Below are 24167 nucleotides of genomic sequence, written 5' to 3'. Positions count from 1 at the left end.
CAATCCAAAGGGCTTAAAAACCAGTGGTCAATCTGGAAAGAAGGAATTTCTCCCAGTGGGAAAAAAAAGGTCATAAATTATCTCATCATAGACATGACACTAGTTCATTATGTTTGCTGGCAAGGCATTCCAACTTTCAGACATAAAGTTACAAAATCATAAAACTGAAAAGGCTAGACAATCACTTAGATAAAAAAACAAAAACAACTGATTCCAATCCTAAAAATTTCCAAATATGGATAAAGGCAAACTCAGTAGTGGTAGGGTTTGCTACAAAATCAAAATTGTGCTGTTTGCTCCCTGAGATGTACAAGTCAGTAAGAACCATTACTAAACTTTTCACACTCTGGTTCAAGTTTTTGGAAATGCAGAGCATGCCATTTAGATTTTTTTTTTTTTAAGCTATCTAGACTGTGTAATTTTGCAGAAGAAAGAATGTAAGGAACATTGCTTACTGCTCTTCAAATTCTCTTCTAATCCTTGTCATTGTACAGATGTATTTTTATATAGTTCAATCAGTTTCTACATATTACTTTGAATTCTGCTCTTTGCACTTTCTTTATATATAAAACATTCAACTCAACAATATAATCCACCAGCTATTTTTAATAATTACTTAGTACTTCCTAATTTGCTTAACCAATCTTTTACAGATGAACATTTGTTCAATTATCCCCTATACTAAAACCCAACCCAAACCTTAAAACTCTGTTAACCTCCTAAGGTCTTTTAAACATTCCCTCTTACCACCCACCTACTTCTGACCTTTATCACTAAATTCAATGACCTTTCTTCATTTTTCATTTTCTTCTATTTTACCTTAGACCTTGGTTTGGTTTCCAAACATCACATCCTTCTGGCTCTCAAATTATTTCCATGTCTTTTCCATTTTCATTTAATGGAAGCTTTGTCCCCAAATCTCTACCTGCACTTGTCCCTATTCTCCCTAACAATTTACCTAGTATCTATATTTTTTAAAATCTCAATTCCTTACTCAAATATTTAAAGCCCTCATCAGTCTCACTCTAGCCTACCATTCCAATTTTATTTCTTACCAAACTCCTCCCCACATAACACAGCATGGTCTATATGAAGAAACTCCATGTTTCTACATACAGATATCCTTTTCATTTTTCAAAGCCCAACTCAGGTATCACACTTCCTGTGAATCATAATGTTTATTGCAGGTAAGATAGATATTTTGTTCCCTAATCACCCTCACTAGAAAGTGATTTCTCCCTTACAGCACTCTGTAACTCCTTCTTTGCATATGTCACATTCTGATCTGGATCATAATTATTTGTGTATGTCATATATTACTACTAAATTATAAGCTCTGTCAGGGTTTATACATCATATTTCACTTCTGTATTCCTGGTATAGACATAATTTCTTACTCAATTAATTGTTTATAGTTTGTAAGTCGCTGCTGCTGCCTTTAAACTATTCCATAAAAGAAAAGCAAGTATACTTTGGCAGATACTTTTGACTCATCCTCTAAACACAAACTACTATGTTAATTGTGGCTACTTACCAAAATGAAGAGCAGAAGTAAGGGGGAAAGGATCAAGGCAGTGAATGTGTTGGATACTACGGTAGGTGGTCTCTTCTCTGGCTCTCTAAACAAGTGCTGAAAACAGAAGATACAGCAAAAAGTTAGTACATGCTCTTTCCTATAGAGATGACTATTTTACATAATAAATACTGGCTTTTTATGTGTCATATTGAGGAAATCACTTCCTTTTTTCTAGGCTCTAAAATGAAAAAGTAGACTAAATGACCTATAAATCCCTTCAATGTCACTACAGATGGTTATATCACAGTCAAGTGCCTTAGGTGTCAAGCTACCATAACTACAAAACAACTGGACCCTGACTTCACCCACGCTTAATTTCAAGTTGTAGATCTTCTTCCTTAAAGAACTATATGGTCCCAGACCACAACCCCTTCTGCCAATGATTCTGTCAATGGAAACAAACAATAAAAGCAGGTGGCCATAAATATGACCTAAGAGCTCTTGGATCTCCAAGATGTGCTGGACCCTGTTGTGAACAATTTCTATTAAATGTCTCTATTTCCTTTGCCTTTTGCTGAAGTGAACTGGTCCTAAATGGTACTGTTAATATCACTGAAGTTTCTAATTACAGGTATTCTCTTTATTATTCCTTTACAGGAATTATGAGTTATTTTTTCTCTTTCAGCTTGTTTTTCTTGCAGAATTAAACATCTTTCTTCCTCTTAATTTTTTGGTCAGCCCATTACATATATCTGAGAAAAGTACTCTAATATACTTCCATTTCTTAAATTTGCTGCTATATTTCTATCTTGCCAGGCACTCCAGCTCTCTCCAGCCATGGCTCCTCCTGCTGTATTTCTTTCCTAAATCTCTTTTCTATCACATTCTGCTAAACATCATCTGCTCTTGCTACCCACTACTACTGCTCACGGATTTAATCTCTCCTCTACTCATCATCTGTGTGAGAACTCATATTTGTAAAGTGCTTTCTTAACTCTTCAAAGTATTTTGACATCCAATGTCTCATCTGTTAATGTAAAACAAACAGGGATGGTGTCATTCCCTCCTGTCTGACAAGAGAAAACAGACCCAAAGTTGTTACTTGACTTGCCTAAAGTCATATAGACATATTGTAAGAATCAAGGCTAGAATTCAGGGCTCCTAATTCCCAATCCTGCATTTGTGCCACTAATACATGCCTATCTTATTTGTAAGCCATCCCAACTTTCCACTATAGGGATATAAAAAGAGTATCCTAAGAAGAGCTACAACATATGGACAGCCCTCAAGGACAGAGCTGGGATCCCTATGATAGCACCATAGCATTAACAGCAGGGTCAGAATGAGTTCAGTGGTTTATTGCCTTTCTACTCCTCAATCTACTGGCTAGGATTGGTTCTCTTCCCCAATGCTTAGTCACTAAGTCTAAGCCTATTATTCCCTTGTTAACACAAACCTGAATTTCCTGTTTAGGAGTGAAAAGGTTCTTTGAAAGGATAGTAGAAGGAGCATCTTCTTCAGGGAATTTAATGACCACATCAGCCTACAAAACAAACGTATGGAATTACAACATTCATAAAGATAGAGAAATGACACAAAGATAGAGAAATGACACAAAGATAGAGAAATGAATAGAATTAACTATTCAGGTCTCTTCTCTACTATAGTGGGGGAAAAAAAAGTCAAAAATAGTGAGGGGATTAGCCCACAAATCAAGACAATCTTTTTAAAAGCAAAATCATTTTCAAAACATTGCTTTGCATCCTTCCGGCTGAAAGGTGATGAATCCAGACTGAGACATATATTTTTGGACATAGAAAAAGTAAAAATTAGTTTTACTCGATTATGCACATATTACAAAGGTTTTCTTTTTTCTTTTCCCCCCCCTTTCTATACTGAAGAGAGAATCAGCAAATAAGTTATTAATTGAAAAAAAAAAATTAAGTGAATACTTTGGAATTTCTGCCTAGATAGAAAATGAAAATACAAGTCTGTCTATCATAAGGGACAAATGACCATCCATCCAAGGTCCCAGAATCAGGCCCCAATTTACTTTTCTAGCCCTATTTCCTTCCTCTGTTTCCCAACCTGAACTTAAATGTTCTAGCCAAACCGGACATCTTGTTCTCAAAGTGGCTTTGTACTTTCCCATCTTTGTTCACAATCTTCCTTCCTCTCTAGTCTTCCAAAGCCTAGGTGCTTCAAAATCCAACTTAACAGTCACCTTCTGCACAATAGGACAGTCTCTGTTCCTACATTGACCTATTTCCTGTTTACACATTGAAAGGAACCTGGAGAGTTCAGCAAGAGCAGCCCTCACAGGGGTCTAGTAACCTTACCTGCTGAGAACTAAAGACCATCTGACATTTCTATCATCTTGCCAGCTAACCCCTCCCTTAGAGATACCATCTCATTAGAACGGGAGGTCTCCATTGCAAGAACAGCCTTGATTCTGTATTTGTACCTCCAGCACTTAGCCCAGGACTTAGTATATAGTAAGTCCTTCGTTAATATTTTTCTATTCCATAAACTTTCCCTGAAAACTCCCAGTCAAAAAATTATCTTTCCTTCCTCTGAATTCTTTGAACATTTTTGCATCATTCATGCAAGATTTAACATGTATGTTATACCATGTGATATAGTTGATTATTCATGTTATTCCTCCTCCCCTAATGCTAACCCTATACTAAATGTTCAAGAACAAGTTTTTTTATACATCTTTATATCCCCCAAAGTGCCTAGCACAGTGCTTTATACATAACTGGCATTCACTAAGTATCTATTGAACAAATGAATTAATCTAATTAGACTATTTAACTAAAAATCATCCTTACTTGGCACTTTGTAGGATAAAAATTTCCCCTGTAGTTCCACTTTTAACCTATAACCCAAGAAAGAACAACTTCATCCTACTGAGGATGATAAGATTGGACTCTGCAAAAATGGTCTCATTGCAACTTCCTTGTGGCTGGATCATAATATTAGGTTTGGAGGTTCTGAGATACATACCACATTCCAGAGGATTGGATTCTCCAAGGTGGCATCTCCAATGATCAAGTAGAGGGTGTAAGTACCAGAGGCAGAGTCAAACTCACTCTTTCTTTCAGATGTATCCAGTTCAAACTTGTACACATTCTTGCTATCTGGTTCAGCAACAAACACCACTTCTTGACCAGTTTTCTGGTTGTGGAGACGAACAAATGTCTAGGGGGGAACAACAAAGCCATCTTTCATTGAGATTTTCCAAAATGTCCTTGAGTCTGACATCTAGTCAACAAGGCTTAATTGTTTGCTCTACCATCACAAAGACAGGTCTGTGATCTGTCACAGAGAAGCCTAACAGAGTGGAGCAAGTATACAGACTATCTTGGTGCCAGTCTGACAGCAATTTGAAACAGAATTGTTCAATCTCTTGATAACTACAACTTTTCCTTTCTTCTTCTAGTCTTTTGGTTACTTCACTGCATAATAAACTTTCACTAAAGGGTAAGAAAAGAAAGGAAAAAGAGGCAGGACTGATCAGTTCATCATTTCCTATTTTCTAGATTGTTAGATTTAAATTTAGTGGTTTTACTATTAGACACAATATAACACTGTTTTATTAATTTTTTTTTTGTTGGTGCAATGGAATCTTCCATGAAGAGGTGATAAATCAGAAAATGATCATGATGTAAAACAAACAAACAAAAAACCCCTACCCACCCTATTTTAAAACAAATAGAATTCATCCAGGCTAATCCTATTTCCTAATATCATGGAGAACTATATAAGGTCACCATGACCAATGTCATTTTATATAAAATATCAAATATGATTGCTTAGGGCTAAAAGCATTTTAAGTTGAATTTATCTCTCAAAAAATTTTAATTTCATTGTTACTTTTCATATCACATTCTTCTGCAAATATGTACCTTGCCCTTTCCTACTCAGCAAGCTATATTTTGTTACAAATACTTTAAAGGAAAGAAAAATGTATATAAATTATAAAATATATGTATAAAAACCCAATCAATGTATTAACTATATTATCTGAAAGTCTATGTAACAGTTTACATCCATAGTCCCACACACTGGCAATGAAGGGAGGGTAAGCACATTTTCTTAACTCTTTACAGTGCAAAGCTTAGTTGTTATAATCACACAACATTTCATTATTTTGCTTCTTAATGTTTATATTACTATAGTTATCATGTAGACCATTTCCCCAGTTGTTCTTATTTTACTTTATTCAGTATCAATTCATGTAAGTATGCCCAAGCTTCCCTGAATTCTCATTTCTTATGACCCTGTACTATTCCATTTCACTCTGTATAAGAACATTGTTTAGTTATTTTTCAATTAGTGGCCAACTACTTTGCTAAAGTTCTTTGATGCCACAAAAGTACTATGAATATTTTGGTGTATATGTAGGACCTTTCTTTCTTTTACATCTTTGAGGTAAATTTTATCAAGACTCATTTTCTCTTTATCTCCGACTTAACTGCAAAATGGTAAAGATGTGGTCCATTGTTGAATACTGATTATTAAACTTTGCTTGTTCCTTATTAATATCCTCTTCAAGGATAATCTTGATTCATGCAGAGATGGCTTAATTTTGTATAGGTGGGAAATGAGGCAAAAAGGTTGGTTAATAGTTATTGATGTTCTCTCAGTTGCCTTTTTTACATTTATAAAGTTAACATTTTTTTAATGCCTTTGACATCTGCACCTCCTTCAGCTACACTGATTACAGACTCCCTGATATACTCTCACAATTGTAGTTGTGTCACCCACCACTAGCAAAAATGTCATTTATGTACACAGGATCCAATATGGCTACTTTCTTGTCTATGTTCTTATTAATGATATTTCTACCTTTCTTCAAAGGCACATCTGGGTTCTTGTTAGAGTTTAAGTACGGTAATTCCACTGTTATTAAGGGTGAAATAGTTTATATTATATATAATAATTTTAAAAGATTCTTTCCATTTCTGTTGTTATCCTTCCATTTTCATCCAAGTAAAGGATGGTCTAAATGTGAGAGCCTGAAATAGTGACCATAAAATAGGATAAACTACTAATAAAGTTGAATCTCTTCAATCTAGATATTATAACTATAAATGAAGCCAAAAGAAAAAAAACTGTAGCTAACTGGTTTCTTACGAGGAGAGGCCTAAAAAAGTGATTTTTTTGAATGCCTAAAGGCATCATGAAACCTTAATTTCATGTGATTTTGAATCATCTCATATTGTTCATATTCATAAGGATTTGCAAAAATAAAAAAAATAAATAATTGCAGCTTTGGGCCTTACTCTCAGTTGCAGAATATAAAATGGTAGAGAAACTCTAAGAACTTGATAAAATCCTCCAAACTAAGTCAACTTACACTCTAATATTTGATAACTTTGATGCAAAGATAGGGAAAGGTAGAAGCAGTGAGAAATATAAAGGAAAACATTCCAGGACAAAGAGGTGAGAAAAGACAAAAAAAGACATATGGCATTTATATTACAAATATTTTCTTTGATAAATTGGTAGGCAGTAGACCTGGTGAACACCAAATGATACTACAAAAAACAAAATGAAATATTAACAGAAAAAGATTTCTTATTTGAGGTAAGAAAACAATTATCCTTGAATAATTTCTGTAGAGCCAGACCAATACTATTCAGAACAAAGATCAGAATAAGTAAAAAGCAAGATGAACAAGGAAAAAGAGATATGGCATAAATAGGAACAATTCAATTCTTGAATACTCAAATAGATAAGTGATTATGTAACCCTGATCATGAGAGATGTCACCGACAATTATAATTTCATATGGAAATTTGGCCAGCATAAGTCAACTGCCATAAAAAGGCGTCAAGGGAACCCTAACTTGACTTACCTAACAAGTTCAGAAAGATATGGCTAAGGGCCACATCAGTTTAGAATATAAATTCTAAAATTTGTAAAATCTCACAAAGAAGGATGATTGATGACTAGAATATTCCTTTAAAGCAGAAAGAAGCAGAAGAGTTTAAAACAAATATGAAGAAAGTTTGGCAAAATACAACTAAGTAAAGCCATCCCAAGGAATTTAAAACCTATACAATTTTAATGTAAACTTTAAAAAATCATTTAAGAAATTAACTTTGAATAAAAGAATTTCAAGTGTTTCTTTCCCATGTTTTCTTCTCTGTATTACCAATACAAAGTATCTATCTGCAATTTCTTCTAAGAGGATACCTTCCTCTCTAGAGATCCCCATTAACTACTAAATCTCCTTGATTCTAGACATCTTGAAATGCATCCAACAGTCCCCTCATTTTTGGTTTTCAATGCTCTACCAAATTTTCTTATTCCATCAAGGAGACAGCTTCAATTATATATTAAACCTTTCTTTTTAAACATCTAGCAATTTTCCCTCTATTAAGAAAAGTATGTTCCAAGCAAAAGACTTGTAAGCTCTAATGAGAGAAGGTAATAAAGTAGGACTGAGGAACAAACAGTTCAATTTATGGTGGATTTTCAGGGCACTTGGACAACACCTGGAACTAGGATGCCTGAATTTTTAGATATATTTTTTTGGTATTGCATTAGATCTGTTGAGGCTACCAATTGCTAATTTTTAAACTTAAGAATACTCTTAAATAATCTGCTTAAAGGTGACACCAGAAGCATGGTGTGCTTTTTTCTGACCTGATGAGGAGTAAGCTCAGCACCAGTGTTTACATCAACCAGCTGAAAGGACAAGGCAAAATTCTGATGGCTGTCAACGGTGAATGAACCCTTTCCTTTAGCTGGGTAGGCCACCCTGAAAGAGAGAAAAGACAAGGAATAAGTTTTAAGAGAATCTGTACCAAGTATCCAAAGTGGGTATTAATACTTTTTATTCATCTGAAAATAAAAATCTGAAAAAGAGACTATATAGGTCATTTAATCTAGCGGTTCATATATTCATTTTTTTTTAAATTCTGAGAACTATTTCAATATAATTAATTTTTAAAAATAATCCTAAGTATTTTAGTTGATGCCTTCAATAAACATTTCTTTGATGGGGGTGGAGAGTCTGATACCTTCACCTTGATCTAGTCCAACTCTAATTTCACAGAGGAGGAAGCTGAGACAACAGGAGCTAGAAGAAACAACAGCTTCAAATTATACCTCTGAAATTTACTAAATTTGTGATCTTGCTTGAGATACTGGATCTCTCTACACCTCTATTTCCTTATTCATAAAATGAAGATTATAATACTTATCCCACCAACTCATGAGAAAAGTCCTCTGAAAATCTTAAAGTTTTACACAAATATGAACTATTAGTAAACATTAGAGTGAAGTATAAGCTCCAACAGGCACTTAATCATTGCTTGTTATTTGAGTAGCAATAAACCAACTTACAAATCTACTCATGTCATTTTGCTGCTCAAAATCTTTCAATGACTCCTTACTATCTACTGTATAATGTTTTTTTTCCGCTGGTGTTCACCACCTAAAAGCATGTACAGTCAAGTGCTGGATTTGTAGTCAGAGGATCTGGGTTCTGATTTTCCCACTTGCCACTTGTGAGACGTTTTGTTCATATCATTTCATTTTCATAGGACTCAGTTTTCTCATCTGTAAAATGCAGGGCATGTACTAGATGACATCTAAGGTCCATCCAGATCTAAATCTTTGGCCCCTTGAACCTGCTTTTTTCCAGCTTTTGCTTAATTTTTCTCTATGCCCCAGCTGAGTAGAACTACTTATGGATTGTCTAGAAATTCTTTGCTTCCTCAAACTGGAATACTCTCACAATGTTTTCTATGCTTGAAATAACTGCTGCTTTTTCCCCTTACTGTCTCTTGAATTTTTAACTATATCTGAATACTCCCAATTAAATGTTTTTCCTGACCTAGTCCTTAGGGTTTGTAATGACAAATGGCTTCCTGGGAACTTACATAAAACTTTTATTTTTTTGTTTTATTTTGTACCAGTTATTTGTAGTATACTTTCGGACTATAAATGATACGATGAGATGACTAAGTTATGTTCTGTCCCCTCCTGTAGATGCTTCATAGTTAAAATTAATGTTAAAATTACTGAACTGGCACTAGAATACTTATCTTTGCTTCTAGTCCAACTGCACTTTCCACTAGAAAATTCTCAAAAGGAAACAGTTTCAGGAACTCTTGATTTTTTTTTAAAATTGCCTATAAGGAATACCAGGGCACCTAGAGTAGAAGGGGACCCACTAAAAATGTGTCTCCGCCTGGGATTCACAATGCACTGAGGCAATATGTTCTGGGATACAGGTTAGGATGCAGCCAACTACATTCTACAAGACTATTAATGCAGCAATGAAATCATAAGGGATAGGATGTTCTCAGGAACCCCCTCTGGATACTACCACACAAATTCAAATGGCTGAACATTAATTAGAAGGCAGCCCTGAAGGTCTTGTATATATCCCCATTATATTTACCGTGTGGTTTTAGGTGCAATGCTCTGATCTTTATCCACAGTTGAAAGATCTACATTTGTGATACCAACTTCAGTGGAGACCTTGACTTTGAGCTATAAAGAAACATAAAAAATAGTCTGCTGTTAGACATATAAGAAAGAACATTAATTTCTGAATTCCCACATTAATAAATGAAAATAAAGTCACAAAATGGAGTCCTACTTTCTGGTTATCATAACTGAGATGATCAATAGAAGTCGCTTTCACCAGGCCTTCACTTCACCTAGGGAACAAATATTTTCCTAATCAAAGAATTTCTCAACTCTCAAAGACAGAAACATGGAATCCCTACAACATGCTTCTTAACCTTGATGTCAACTCCCCAATTAGAACATAATCCTCAGCAGGGTAGGCCACTGGAGCTAAGGGAAATATAAGTAAAATTCTTACACTGAGTATAATGTAGGCCTAATCCTCAAATCTTTATTAATAGAAACAAATATTTTTCTCATCATTACTATGGCAGTGTTGGTAATTATAAAAATACTCTTAAAAACCACAAATGTTTTTAACCAAAAAAACAAATTAATGATCTATTCTACAAACATGTAGCATAAGTGGGTTGAGGAAGGTGAACTCATTTCTCTAGATTTTTATTCATTACTCTGACCACATAATCGTAAAAAAAAAAAAATTGTATTAAGATCTCAATTTCGAATCACCAAGAATTCCCATTATATTGCCACTCTTATAACAAAGATTATTTTTAAAGATTTTTTTTTTTTTTTAGTAAAACAAATGATCACATTGAAAAAATTTAGTATTATATGCAAGGTTCCACATGTATGAACTCTCACCTTTGCAAAGAAGTGCCTTTTATAAACATGAATAAGTTATAAATGTTGTGGATAAACATTTTGTGGTATCAGAATAAATAATTCTAGATAATATAGTCATACCCAAAAACGTACCAAGAGCAGACTGTTAAATCCCATCAAACTTCCTTTAAATTCTAACAGTACTTAAAGATTTTTTAGTTATACTTTTGCCTATGACGAATATAGAAATGATCTAGAACATTAAGGTTAGAAACTAAAAAAGACTCATACTACCTTAGCTCTTTGTTTTTAAAACTTATCTACAAATGGTTAACTGAAAATGCATTTTATGGCAAAGATACAATAACTACTCTTAAAACAATTAAAAAAATTAAAAACCATCAATATCATATGCTGAGGAGATTCATTTTTGAGAAGAATTAAAAGCAGGTTTCCTGATGGCTAGCTGCTTCTTTAAAACAAACTCTCTCCCAAGGTCCTTTCACACCCTTAACAAGAGAAAAAGGAAACTGTTTTTCATTCAATAGGTGATTTGGGGGCTGGTCCACCCTGCCCCCTTTTTTGATTCTAGTGCGTGGCACAAACAGCACAAAAATATCTTAATGCCAGGAAATGTAGCCTTTCTGCTGGGAGTAATAACCATCCTGTTTAGTTCATTACTGTCAAAAATGATGGTGCATTAGGGGCAATTAATGCTAATGACAGCTTCCAAAATCCATGGCTCCCCTGACAACTTGCCCAATAACAATGAGTACTATTAGGGGCCTTCGTGCAAAGCTGCCAGTGTTTAATGCACTCCAGCCAACTTAAAGCACCTCTGGAGAGATTAACAGGACCAGCCTGCCGGCTTTGATGCTCTAAGTGCGATTATTATTGCAATTAGAAAGCAAATTTGACACATGCAGCGGAGGTCAGCCCTTATAAATAAGAATTAGTCCCACTTTGATGAATAGAGCAGGCAGGACACTAATATTAACTCCATCATCAGGTTAAAAACGTGATGGCAATGACTTAAATGGAAGTCATTAGTATTTACGTTAATAACTGCTATTGGCAATTATGGTTACTGTGCATCTATTTCTCAGATTTTTTTAAACTACTACAAAAGGATTTTATAAATGCTAGGCTTGATTCAATGATGAATAAACTATTCTCCGTAGAGATAAATGCTCACCATGAGCAATTATAATGGAATTCTGAGAGCTCTGACGCCTAAGTAAATGTCCTTGAAAAACACTTTGTAAGTGGAAGGGTCTCACTAAAGAGAAAAAATTGGAACAGTAAAAAATATAACATGCCTAAATCTTGCATAAAACTAGGAATATCACTTAGAGATTATCATTAAGACTCATTCTTCTTATAGACTACAGTGATCTACAATTTGATAAACACACAAACTCCAAATTCTGTGATAAGAACTCACTATTTGATAAAATTTTCTGGGAAAACTGGAAAACAGTGTGGCAGAAAACTAAACAAAGACCAACAGCTCATACCCTATACCAACAGAAAGTTGAAATAGGTTCATGATTTAAACATAAAGGGTATTACCATGAGCAAATCAGGAGAATAAGGAATATTTTACCTATCAGATCGTTGGAGAAAGAAGGAATTTATGATCAAACAAGAAATAGAGTATATTATGAAATACAAAAGGTAGAATTTTGATTAACGTAAACTGGAAAATTTTTGCATAAACAAAACCAATGTAGCCAAGATAAGAAAGGAATCAGAAAGTTGGGAAACAATTTTTTCAGCCAGTGTTTCTGATAAAGGCCTTTTCTTCCCCTCTTCACTATATTTATTTAATATTTTATTTTCTTATTACATGTAAGACAATTTTTTAATATTTGTTTTTAAAATTTTGATTTCCAGATTCTTTCCCTTTCTCCCTTCTTATCCCTTCCCTCATTGAGAAGGCACATGTGAAGTTAATGCCAAATTCTTTCGCCCACCAAAAACAAAATATAAAAAACCAAACCCTCAAGAAAAATAAAGTATTTTTTAAAAAGTATGCTTCAATCTTTATTCAGATACAATCAGTTCTTTCTCTGGATATGGGTAGCATTTTCCATCAAAAATCCTTCAGAGTAGCCTTGAATCATTGTATTACTGAGAATAACAAAGGTATTCACAGCTGTTCATCCTACAAAGTTACTATTACTTTGTGCATAGTACATTTCACTTTGCATGAGCTCATGAAAAACTTTCCAAGTTTTTCTGAGAGCATACTGTTCATCATGTCCCACAAAACTCCATTATACATTCCATTACAATCACAAACCAAAATTTATTCAACCATTCCTCAATTTATGAGCATCCCCATAATTTCTAACTCTTAGTCTTGAGAAGAGCTGCTCTAAATATTTTTGTACATATAGGTCTAAAGGCTTCATTTCTAAAATATGTAGAATTTTAAATAAGATTTTATAGAAATTTATAAGAATACAAGTCATTACCCAAATGATAAATGATCAAAGAATATGAACAATTTTCAGATGAAAAAATTAAAGCCATCTTTAATCATATAAAAAAATGATCACTATTGATTAGAGAAATGCAAATTTAAACAACTCTGGGGTACCATCTCACACCTACCAAATTGGCTAAGATGACAGAAAAAGATACCTACCAAATTGGCTAAGATGACAGAAAAAGATAATATAAATATTGGAGGAGATATGGGAAAATGGGGATACTAATGCACTGTTAGAGTTGTGAACTGATCCTATAATTCCAGAAAGCAATTTGGAACTATGCCCAAAGGCTTTCAAACTATCCTTTGATTTATAGACCCACTACTGGGTCTATATCCCAAAGAAATCATAAAAGAGGGAAAATGTACAAAAAGAGAAAATATGTGCAAAAATGTTTGTAGCAGCTCTTTTTGTAGTGGCAAGGAATTGGAAATTGAGGGCTGCTCATCAACTGGGGAATAGCTGAATAAGTTGTGGTATTTTAATGTAATGGAGTACTGCTATTCTATAAGAAACTGATTCCAGAAAAGCCTGGAAAGACTTAAGTGAACTGATATTGAGTGAAGTGAGCAGAACCAGGAGAACATTGTATACAGTAACAGCAACACTGTGTGATGATTAACTATGACAGGCTTAGTTCTTTCAGCAACACAGTGACCCAAGACAAGTCCAATACACTTGAGGTAGAAAATATCATCCACATTTAGAGAAAGAATTATGGAGACTGAATGCATATCAAAGGATACTATTTTCATCTTTAAAAAAAATTTTTTTCTTGTGATTTTTTTTCCCGTTTGTTTTTTCTTTCACAATAGATCTAAAATAGAAATGTTTAAAATGATCATACATAGATAACCTACATCAAATTGCTTGGGGAGGAAGGGAGAAAGAAAAAAAAAGAACTAAAAATCTTACAAAAGTGAATACTGAAAACTATCTTTACATGTAATTGGAAAAAATAAAATACTATTAAGTGGAGGGGGGTGGGGAGAAAGAGGATGAATTCAGAAGCATCTAGGAAGACTTACATAAGCTGATGCAAAGTGAAGTGAACAGAACTAGGAGAATATTGTACACAATAACAGCAAAATTTTAAATGATCAACTGTGAAAGACTTAGCTACTCTGATCAATGCAATGATCCATCACAGTCTCAAAGAATTCATGATTAAAAAATGCTCCAGAGAAAAAGTTGATGAACTGAGTGCAGATGGAAGCATATTTTTTTTCACTTTCTTAATTTTTCTTGCTTCTCCCCCTTCCCCACAACATGGCTAATGCAGAAATGTTTTACATGACTTCACAAGTATAATGGAATCATATTTCTTACCTTTTCAATAAATGGGTAAAATTTTTTTTAAAATATTGGAAAAAATATTCGAATTTGTACGTCCTAGTATTTTTGGAATGCTAAAAGTATTTGTCAGCCAGAAAAACAGAAAAAATCCCAACAAAGCAACTTGTTCTTCCTCCCCAAAATTCATATATTGGGAAGAATTCATTCCTGATATTACCAGATAAATGAGGTAATTTTTGTTTTTACAGTTCCAAAAGTCTAATACATATATATTTTCATTATAATAATATATATTTTAATAATATATTAATTTTAATTATAATTTTAATACATATTATAATAATATATTTTTTCATTATAAAAGACTAAGTCATACATCATATGCAAATATCTATCATTTATCACTCAATTCATGCTTAGTTATCAATAAGCATTTAACCTGATATAAAAAAGGCCACTTCATCCACAACACTTGTAAAGCACATTCATTCACTCAAGTCTTTTTTTTTCCCCCTGAAGCAATTGGGGTTAAGTGACTTGCCCAAGGTCACACAGCTAAGAAGTGTTAAGTGTTTGAGGCCAGATTTGAAGTCAGGTGCTCTTGACTTCAGGGTTGATGCTCTATACACTGTGCCACCTAGCTGCCCCCACTCAAGTCTTTTGTATAATTCCAACATTGGCAGACTGTCAAATGACCATCCAAATATTTAACTTTCTTCAAAAGGCTTCCTTTGATTTGGTCAGAGAATGAAGTTAAAATCCTCTAGATGAAAAATGATTTATTGCTGTTTATATGTTGTTTCCAACACTACCATAGAAACTGAGATGACAAGAAAAGCACTCACCTCTACTACATTTGCAATGTAGCGGCTATCACCTTCAACACGGATAGAGAAGTCATAATAACCACTGGCAGGCTTGGCATTCATGAAGTTCAGCTCAAAACCATCTCTATGTGAATTGGAGCATGGTTATAAAGGTTTTCATTCAAGAAGTTTATCAATTATAACAATGCCTTACAAAACTTGTTTATTTACATTTCATAATACTTTAGTGCTTTATATTCATTATTTTCTTGATTCTCTCAAACAGCCTATAAGGTAAACAGAATAGATTTTTACCTCAATTATACAGGAGATTTAGAGAGACATGCTAAATGACTTGTTCCTGCTCTCACAGGAAATATGCATTCACTACAATCCAAATCTTCTGATTTTTGAGTCTCATGTTCTTTTTACCACATTACGTTGTCTCTGTAATATAATAGTTTGCTACTATTACCTTTTGACTTTAATAACCATTAAAGTAAGGGTCTCGTCCTGACTTGAAGATTGTCAAATTGATCTCACTTCTTTTACCCATTTTCTATCCTACCTCCTCTATTGTTCTTAAACAAACTGCTCTGTTCAAATCTTCCAAGTTATGTCTTATCTGGAATACACTATGTCCTGAGCTTTTTTTCAACTGTTTTTGAAAACTCACTTCTTCCAAGACTAATTAAAATTAAAATAATAATTTATTTATTTGAAATATTTTTTAATTAAAAATTAATAAAAAATAAAACATTTTAATTTCTGAAACTATCAACACATCTAATTCCTAACTCTTTATTCTTGGATACCCATTATAAACTGTTCTTATTTATGTGAATTATTTTGTTTTTGAAATTGGTATTTCTTAAAAATGTTTCTTTTGTTATCTATGTATATCTTATGTCTGTCTAATGAATATGCTTTTCCCAACTTAGATTCTAAGCTTCTTGGGATGTGGGGCTTGATAATGTTACTTAGCATGATACAAAGACACTTAAGTCTGATAACTATAAAGCAGGTTAGGCTTCAAAAAGCTATTAGAATAACAATGTGGTCAATTGCAAACATTTAGTTACCTAAAGGGAATAAGGGAAGGAATCACCAAAAGAAGGCAGTGTAATGCAATAAATAAAGATCTGAAGTGAAGTTAAAGGACCTGGATTCAATTCCAAGCTCTTGCCACTTACTTCCTCTGTGATCCAGTGGGACACACTAACTTGACTCTAACACAGTGATGTCATTTTGTTCCTCTTCAAGCAAGGACAACTAACCAACCAACCAACCAACTAATTTGAGGTAAGTCTTTTAACCTCTCTAAGCTAAGAGAATTATAAAAAAAAAAGGAAGCTCAGGATTTTTGTTATCTATAAATCAAGTATGAAAATAAAACAAAAACGAAGATTTATTCAAAGAATTTATGTAACCAATGATAAGCTGACATTTCATTTTATGGTCATGATGCGAATAAATGGCTATTTTCATTAATCAAAAACTACTACAATTCCCTACCTCTAAGTTTTTGCTCACAGCATCCCCTTTCCCTAGATACTTAATAAAATCAGATTTAAGTGTTTTTGCATTATGGTACATACCATATAATCAAGCCTCATATCTCTTGGAAACTAATCTTAGAATCTAAGAAAGGAACAGTGAATTCACTGGACAGACATAAAATGTACACAGTAAAAAGAAACAAATACCAATTGTTGAAATCCTTTGCATTCTTCAAAATCCTGCTACAAGGTTGATTTCAGAAAAGCCTGGAAAGACTGAACTGATACTGAGTGAAGAGAGAAGAATTAGGAAAATACTGTACAGAGTAACAAACAGCAAGATTATGTGATGATCAATTAACTATGATAGACTTAGCTCTTCTCAGCAATATAGTGAATTAAGACAATTCCAATAGACTTTAAATGGAAAAGGCCATTTGCATCCAGAGAGGAAACTACGGAGCCTAAATCATACTATTTTCACTTTTTTATTTTATAGTATGACTAACATGGAAATGTTTAAAATTATTGTACATATATAACATCACATTGCTTGCTATCTTGGCGAGAGAGGAGGGAGAATAAAAAAATCTGAAATTCAAAATTTTACAAAAGTAAAAGTTGAATTTTTGCACACAAATAAAATGCTATTGAGATAAATTAAAAAAAAAAAAAAACAAAAACAAAAAAAAAAAAAACAAAAAAAAACCCTGCTGAAATGCCCTCTCCTCAAGTTAGCCCTGCTACCTAGAAGTCAAGATCTAGAAAGTATAGGCTTAGGGAATTGAGCTGACAATTACTTGTCCCAGGAAAAAAAGGGCCAATGTGGTGCCACGAGAAAGGAAAGGATATCAAGATCCTGAAGAGCTAGAGGTGCAATCTGCCTTGGCTACATGTTTTCATTGTGTTATGCCTCACTATCAATGTACTTTATAGGCCCATCCTTCGCACTGATACTTTCTGTATTTGTGAAAGAAAGCACCCCATGTTTATAGAGAATGTTTTATAGTTATTGTTCTTAGCATGCTGTAATAGTGAGCGATCCCTCCCTTTAGCTAATTGTAACTTCCAGCTGACTATTAAAAATAAGCCCCAAAATAATATGCCCATTCCTCCATGTACCTTTCTCTGAATCCTCCACCCCGAGTCCACTCCCTTCCCCTCTTAAGGGATCTATCTCTCTCCATGCCATAATGTATTTGACTTCTCATGATAAAGTCTATAATACTTTGTACTTCCCTTATATTCTATCACTCTACCTTGTATTACAATTATTATGCAAATAACTGATGTCTAATAGATTATAGGATCTGGACTGGATGGCAAATCACATCTTACACCTTTGAATACTGAGTGCTCATCAATGAACTCTGCAAGTGATATATGTTCAAAATGTATTTGATGTATTTGACTTCTCATATGATAAAGTCTATAGTACTTTGTACTTCCTTTATATTCTATCACTCTACCTTGTATTACAATTATTATGCAAATAACTTATGTCTAATAGATTAGAGGATTCTTTAAAGTTGGGAATCACATCTTACACCTTTGAATACTGAGTGCTCATCAATGAACTCTGCAAGTGATATATTTCAAAAATATGTTTGTCAAATGAAAGAAAGAAATTAACTGTTGTTTTTTTTTTTTAAAAAGATGTGCTAAAAGGCCAGCAGAGCAGTCTAGGAACTTACCCTGAAGGAGTGAAGGAAGTCTGCTGTAGAACTGTATTCTTAGTAGAAGTAGACTTAGCACGTTCCAGTGTGACAGAAGCATGAGCCAGAAACTGTGACATAACATTTGTAACTTGCAGCTGGAATGAAATACAAAATCACATGTAGAAGTAAAGCCAGCATCATTTGATTACTTTTTATTTGTTCATTCCTATATCCCATGTGACTCTAGGCAAGTCACTTTACCAGTTTGCCTCGGTTTTTTCCAACATAGAGATTAAAGGATGGTTGTGAGGATCTAATGAGATAATATTTGTAAAACACCTGGCACAATCCTTGGCACATAACAGGTAATACTTTTCCCCTTTTCAAATAATTATAGGAGAAATCTGTACAAATAAATTAAGAAAATTTTTGACTACAGGTAAACCTCAGAAATCAAATATAATCAAGCTAACCCAAATGATAGGATTTTATAGTAAAAAATGAACTGGATTTCAGGCCACTAGAAGGTACTAATCCCTTCATTTAAACAGATGAAAGAACTGAGACTTAGTGATATATGTCAAAGGACACACAGTGGACTGGATGGCAAAGCAAGGACAGTATATAGCTTCCCATCTCCAAAACCAGTCACCACCACATCACACAATCTTTGTATCTCATTTATATTATTCTTCAAGGATTCCTGATTTCCTTTCAAAGAAAACTCTTTCCATACACATAGATGTAAATCCTCTCTGTGTGATGATAAGTGTTTGTGGATTGCTGCACCTGAAAAAAAATTAATTCCCAAGAATCCAGTCTTTTGGAATTGACCTGGGCCAGTCTTAGATGAAAGGCATTTATTCCGTTACCAAACTTTTATCTGAACCATATCCAAATGTGGCAGGACTTGGTTGGGTTTCGCTGGCAAATCCCTTAAGATTCCAGAGTCACTACTGCACTGTTGAGACACAGCATAAAGACTTGTATGGAGGTTACACCAGAGTACTTAAAATCTCTTAACAAACAAAATTCCTTAGGAAAATGGCTGATATTGCGGCAAATGCAAACATAGATGGGTCCTAAATTATTTAAAATAAATTTAAAATATCACAAAAGGAACTTTTTAGGTGGTTTCAGTTTATCTCTGGCTTGTAGTCAACCCACCCAGTTGAATGTCAAGTATCAAACACATTCTTCTTGAAACTACCACTCATTTAAAAAAAAAAAAAAAAAAAAAAATCAATATTCAAAAAGGTGTCAAAGGGAGTACTTAATGTCACATGACTTTTAGGGAAGGAAAAGGCAAAGAGAAAAAGCATTTTTATAGCACCTTTGTGTTAGGTACTATGCTAGGCATTATCTCATTTGATTGCCACAAGAACCCTGGCCAAAAGGTATTATTTATACACATTTTACAGTTGTGGAAATTAAGGCAAACAGAATTAATTGACTTGCCCAGGGTCACACAGCTACTAAGTATCTCAGGTTAGATTTGAACTTGGGTCTTCCTGACTTCAGGCCTCATGCTCTAGTCATGGTACTATCTAGCCACCAAAAATTCTACTTGACAAAGATATATTTTAGGATTAGTCAATAATAGACTCTTGAAGGAACTATTAATGAATGAAAACTGGTGATGCAATAGCTATTTAAGGAAAAAAATGATAACTTTACCCTCATCATCTCAAATGAAAAGGACCCAATTATCTGTTATAGCAAATTCTATTTAGTAAGTTCTGAGACTACATAGGAGTTAATCTAGGAATCTTAAATTTCAAAGTAATATATTTTACAAGAGTTTGGAGTTGGAGAATGCATTTTTGTCTCTTTAAATTCCTTCATTCATCCAATTATTTATTTACTTATTTTTCTATTTATTTTTCACAAATTATGACTTTGAATATCAATCACAATCATTTCAATAAATAAAAAAGAACATTATGTATAACCGAATTTCTACAATATACAGTTGTTTGGTAAGTATATATTAAATTTAACATAATAGTAACAAAATTGCCTTGCTAGTCTATATCCCCTTTTAATTCTTTCTGCTCTTAAAGAATGTATTGTTATAGATGAAGGCTTTTTGGGATAACATGGGCACAGAAATGAAATGTGTATACGGTTAAATTATATAACAGAAGCTAGTACGTTTTAAAATCCTTTGAAAAATTAATCCTAAATACAAAGATTAGGCAGTTCTGTAGAGAGTACAAGTCCAGGCAACATTTCTCTCCTTAGTGAATTAAGTGGTATCCTAAATAATACATATACCTTCATGAAGCCTGTGACTGGCTATATAAGATGGTTCTTGTAAAATAAAGCAATCTTCTAAGAATGTGCCACAAAAAAAAAAAAGACTTGATGTGGACTCTAAATAAGTTTGTGGAGATCCTACCCGGAGAACAGGTTGCTGGTGTGACACTGAAGCTGAGCCCTCAGCAACAATGACAAGAGGAAGGTGATAGCGATTCTGGGAAAATGCAGCAGCGGCAGCAGCAACACTGAAGGCTTCAGAGAGAGAGTCAAAATTCTTTTTGCTGAAAACTGCATTCACCAACTGGATTACTTGATCCTAAAGAAAAGGGGAATATTCCAAGAAAGAATACATGAAATATGCTTCCTCTCTTTTTGTCAGCTTCAAAAGGGGAAGTAAGTCAACTCTTTCTAATAGGTCTTTTGGTCATAAACTGAAATTTGTAAATGAAAGAAAATAAGCAAAAATACTGGATTTATGCATGGCACCTTTGGTCTTATTTTTATCATGTATGAAAGCTGAAATATTCCTGCAAATTAATAAATACTGTGATGACAAGAAATATATTTATATATTTTACACAACATTTTATAAAATAAAAAATACACTATTGTGTAGATATACTTGTAACATTATCAATCTACTTATCAAAAATATAAAGATATTATATCCCTAAGATATAATATATCCATGCATAAACATATGATAAAATAAATTTTTACTGGCAGGTCTGAAATTCTCTTTCTCCCATACTTCTCTCATTTATTTGATTTCTTTCAAGTCTGTTAAAATTTTGACTTCTACAAAAGGCTTGCTTAGTCCCTCAATGCCTTTCCTTTAAAATCATCTCCAATTAAATATTTTTACAGTCAAAGGTTCTGATAAAGGCCTTATTTCCAAAATATATAGAGAATTAACTCTAATTTATAAAAAATCAAGCCATTCTCCAAATGAAAAATGGTCAAAGGATATGAACAGACAATTCTCAGATGAAGAAATTGAAACTATTTCTAGTCATGTGAAAAGATGCTCCAAGTCATTATTAATCAGAGAAATGCAAATTAAGACAACTCTGAGATACCACTACACACCTGTCAGATTGGCTAAGATGACAGGAAAAAATAATGATGATTGTTGGAGGGGATGTGGGAAAACTGGGACATTGATGCATTGTTGGTGGAATTGTGAACGAATCCAACCATTTTGGAGAGTAGTTTGGAATTATGCTCAAAAAGTTATCAAACTGTGCATACCCTTTGATCCAGCAGTGTTACTCCTGGGCTAATATCCCAAAAAGATTATAAAGAAGGGAAAGGGACCTGTATGTGCACGAATGTTTGTGGCAGCCCTTTTTGTAGTGGCTAAAAACTGGAAACTGAATGGATGTCCATCAGTTGGAGAATGGCTGAATAAATTGTGGTATATGAATATTATGGAATATTACTGTTCTGTAAGAAATGACCAACAGGATGATTTCAGAAAGGCCTGGAGAGACTTACACAAACTGATGCTGAGTGAAATGAGCAGGACCAGGAGATCATTATATACTTCAACAACAATACTATATGATGACCAGTTCTGAAGGACTTGGCCATCCTCAGCAACGAGATCAACCAAATCATTTCCAATGGAGCAGTAATGAACTGAACCAGCTACGCCCAGAGAAAGAACTCTGGGAGATGACTAAAAACATTGAATTCCCAATCCCTATATTTATGCACACCTGCATTTTTGATTTCCTTCACAAGCTAATTGTACAATATTTCAAAGTCTGATTCTTTTTGTACAGCAAAATAACATTTTGGTCATGTATACTTATTGTGTATCTAATTTATATTTTAATGTATTTAACATCTACTAGTCATCCTGCCATCTAGGGGAGGGAGTGGGGGGGTAAGAGGTGAAAAATTGGAACAAGAGGTTTAGCAATTGTGAATGCTGTAAAGTTACCCATGCATATAACCTGTAAATAAAAGGCTATTAAATTAAAAAAAAAAAAAAATCATCTCCAATTTATCCTTACATGTACTTGTTTGTAAATTATCTCTACCTGGTATCCTTAGTGCTTAGTACATAATCGGGCATACAGTGCTGCTTAATAAATATTTGTTTGTTAACTTAAGATAGCATACACAATAGTACAATTTACAATGAAATATACTGCTCACTAAATCTTTATCCTTTTACTTCCTACTTCCACTACCTTTCTTTCTTCCCATCCCTTCCTTTTAAGTTAAACTAGGGCTAAATTTTTATTTAAAAGAACTTTCAAAACCAACCATATATATATACATCTCAGAAATGCACTTATACTGCCATCTATTAGGAAATAATATACTAGTCTAGAGAAAAAAAATCTGGAAGTGATTTTATATGATAAATTTAAGAATAAAAGATATTTATAAAAAATTATGAAGCTGGCATACCTAAAGAGTATTTGAAATATTTCTTCCATCAAACTACAACATACATACCTCACTATCTAACAAGAACCTTTTGTTCCTGACAGTGAAATTCAGTCAACATTGACCATGATCTGTAATTTTACCAATACATTTTTAATAACATTTGATACCTTAAAGTCTGTGACTATTCACTAAAGTTGCCTTCTAAAAAATAACAATAGGATTAACTCTAGTCACACACCTGTCTTGGAAAAAACCAAGACAAAAAGAAGTATTTCAAATCTGATATATACACTATTATAAATTCAGTCTTTTCTCCAACCCAGGCAATACAGATATTGTGAACTGTCTTTATCACTCTAAAGTCTATTTTTTTCCATAACAACTCATAAAAAGAACTAAAAAAAGATCTTTTACAGAATGTGAGCTACTCTGACTTGTTCATTTATTTAGGGGAAGGGAGAAAGCCCCATAAAAATGAAACTACTATGAATAATTATAAGACAGAATTCTCAAAATGGAAGGAAATGCAGTGATTTTCAAGCAGAACTTTAATTCAAATATCCTGGATAACTAATTGTATACTATTTCCTAAAAATTCTCTAGAGGATTCCAGTGTTTAACAATGCATAGTAATACTCTGGAGTAGACATTTGCAAGCTTTCAAAAATGGGGCAGCTGGCTATTAGGTTCCTGGTCTTCTGAATAAAGGCAAGCTAAAATAGGTAAGGAGCACAAGAGCACCCCAGCTCAAAAGTATCTCCTATATACATTCTACCAATGCCAGAAGCATCTGAATTAATCATGATCTTTGTTTAAAAAGGAACTATATCTCTGCATCTCCTCCCCCTCCCATCCCCTCCTGTGTCCCAGGTTTAAAACCACCTGTCATTCATGAAAACTAAGAGGAACAGCAGCAATCTAGAGTATGTGAGAGCAAAGAGATTATGTCATACAAGAATTTGTGGGAGGAACTGGATTTATATAGCAAGGAGAAAATATCTATG

The 24167-nt window shown here is 33.6% G+C and overlaps 1 protein-coding gene across 9 annotated transcripts in view; it reads right to left on the bottom strand.

The window, feature by feature from the left end:
• The window catches only part of RPN2 (ribophorin II), a 50594-nt gene that overhangs the window by 6694 nt on the left and 19733 nt on the right, over nt 1–24167 (bottom strand). For all 9 annotated transcript variants that reach the window (XM_031954045.1, XM_023507320.2, XM_031954050.1 and 6 more), the window contains exons 7-14: nt 20897–21073; nt 18532–18650; nt 15378–15483; nt 9942–10033; nt 8177–8291; nt 4526–4720; nt 2973–3059; nt 1535–1630 (exon numbers count right to left, since the gene is read on the bottom strand). In XM_031954045.1, the coding sequence (XP_031809905.1) occupies nt 1535–1630; nt 2973–3059; nt 4526–4720; nt 8177–8291; nt 9942–10033; nt 15378–15483; nt 18532–18650; nt 20897–21073 (987 nt within the window). The remainder of the gene's footprint in view (nt 1–1534; nt 1631–2972; nt 3060–4525; nt 4721–8176; nt 8292–9941; nt 10034–15377; nt 15484–18531; nt 18651–20896; nt 21074–24167) is intronic.

The sequence above is a fragment of the Sarcophilus harrisii genome, chromosome 2 (assembly GCF_902635505.1).
Source record: "Sarcophilus harrisii chromosome 2, mSarHar1.11, whole genome shotgun sequence".
NCBI lineage: Eukaryota > Metazoa > Chordata > Mammalia > Dasyuromorphia > Dasyuridae > Sarcophilus > Sarcophilus harrisii.
Note: the sequence above shows the minus strand (reverse complement) of the source record. Positions and strands in the feature narration are given on the sequence as shown.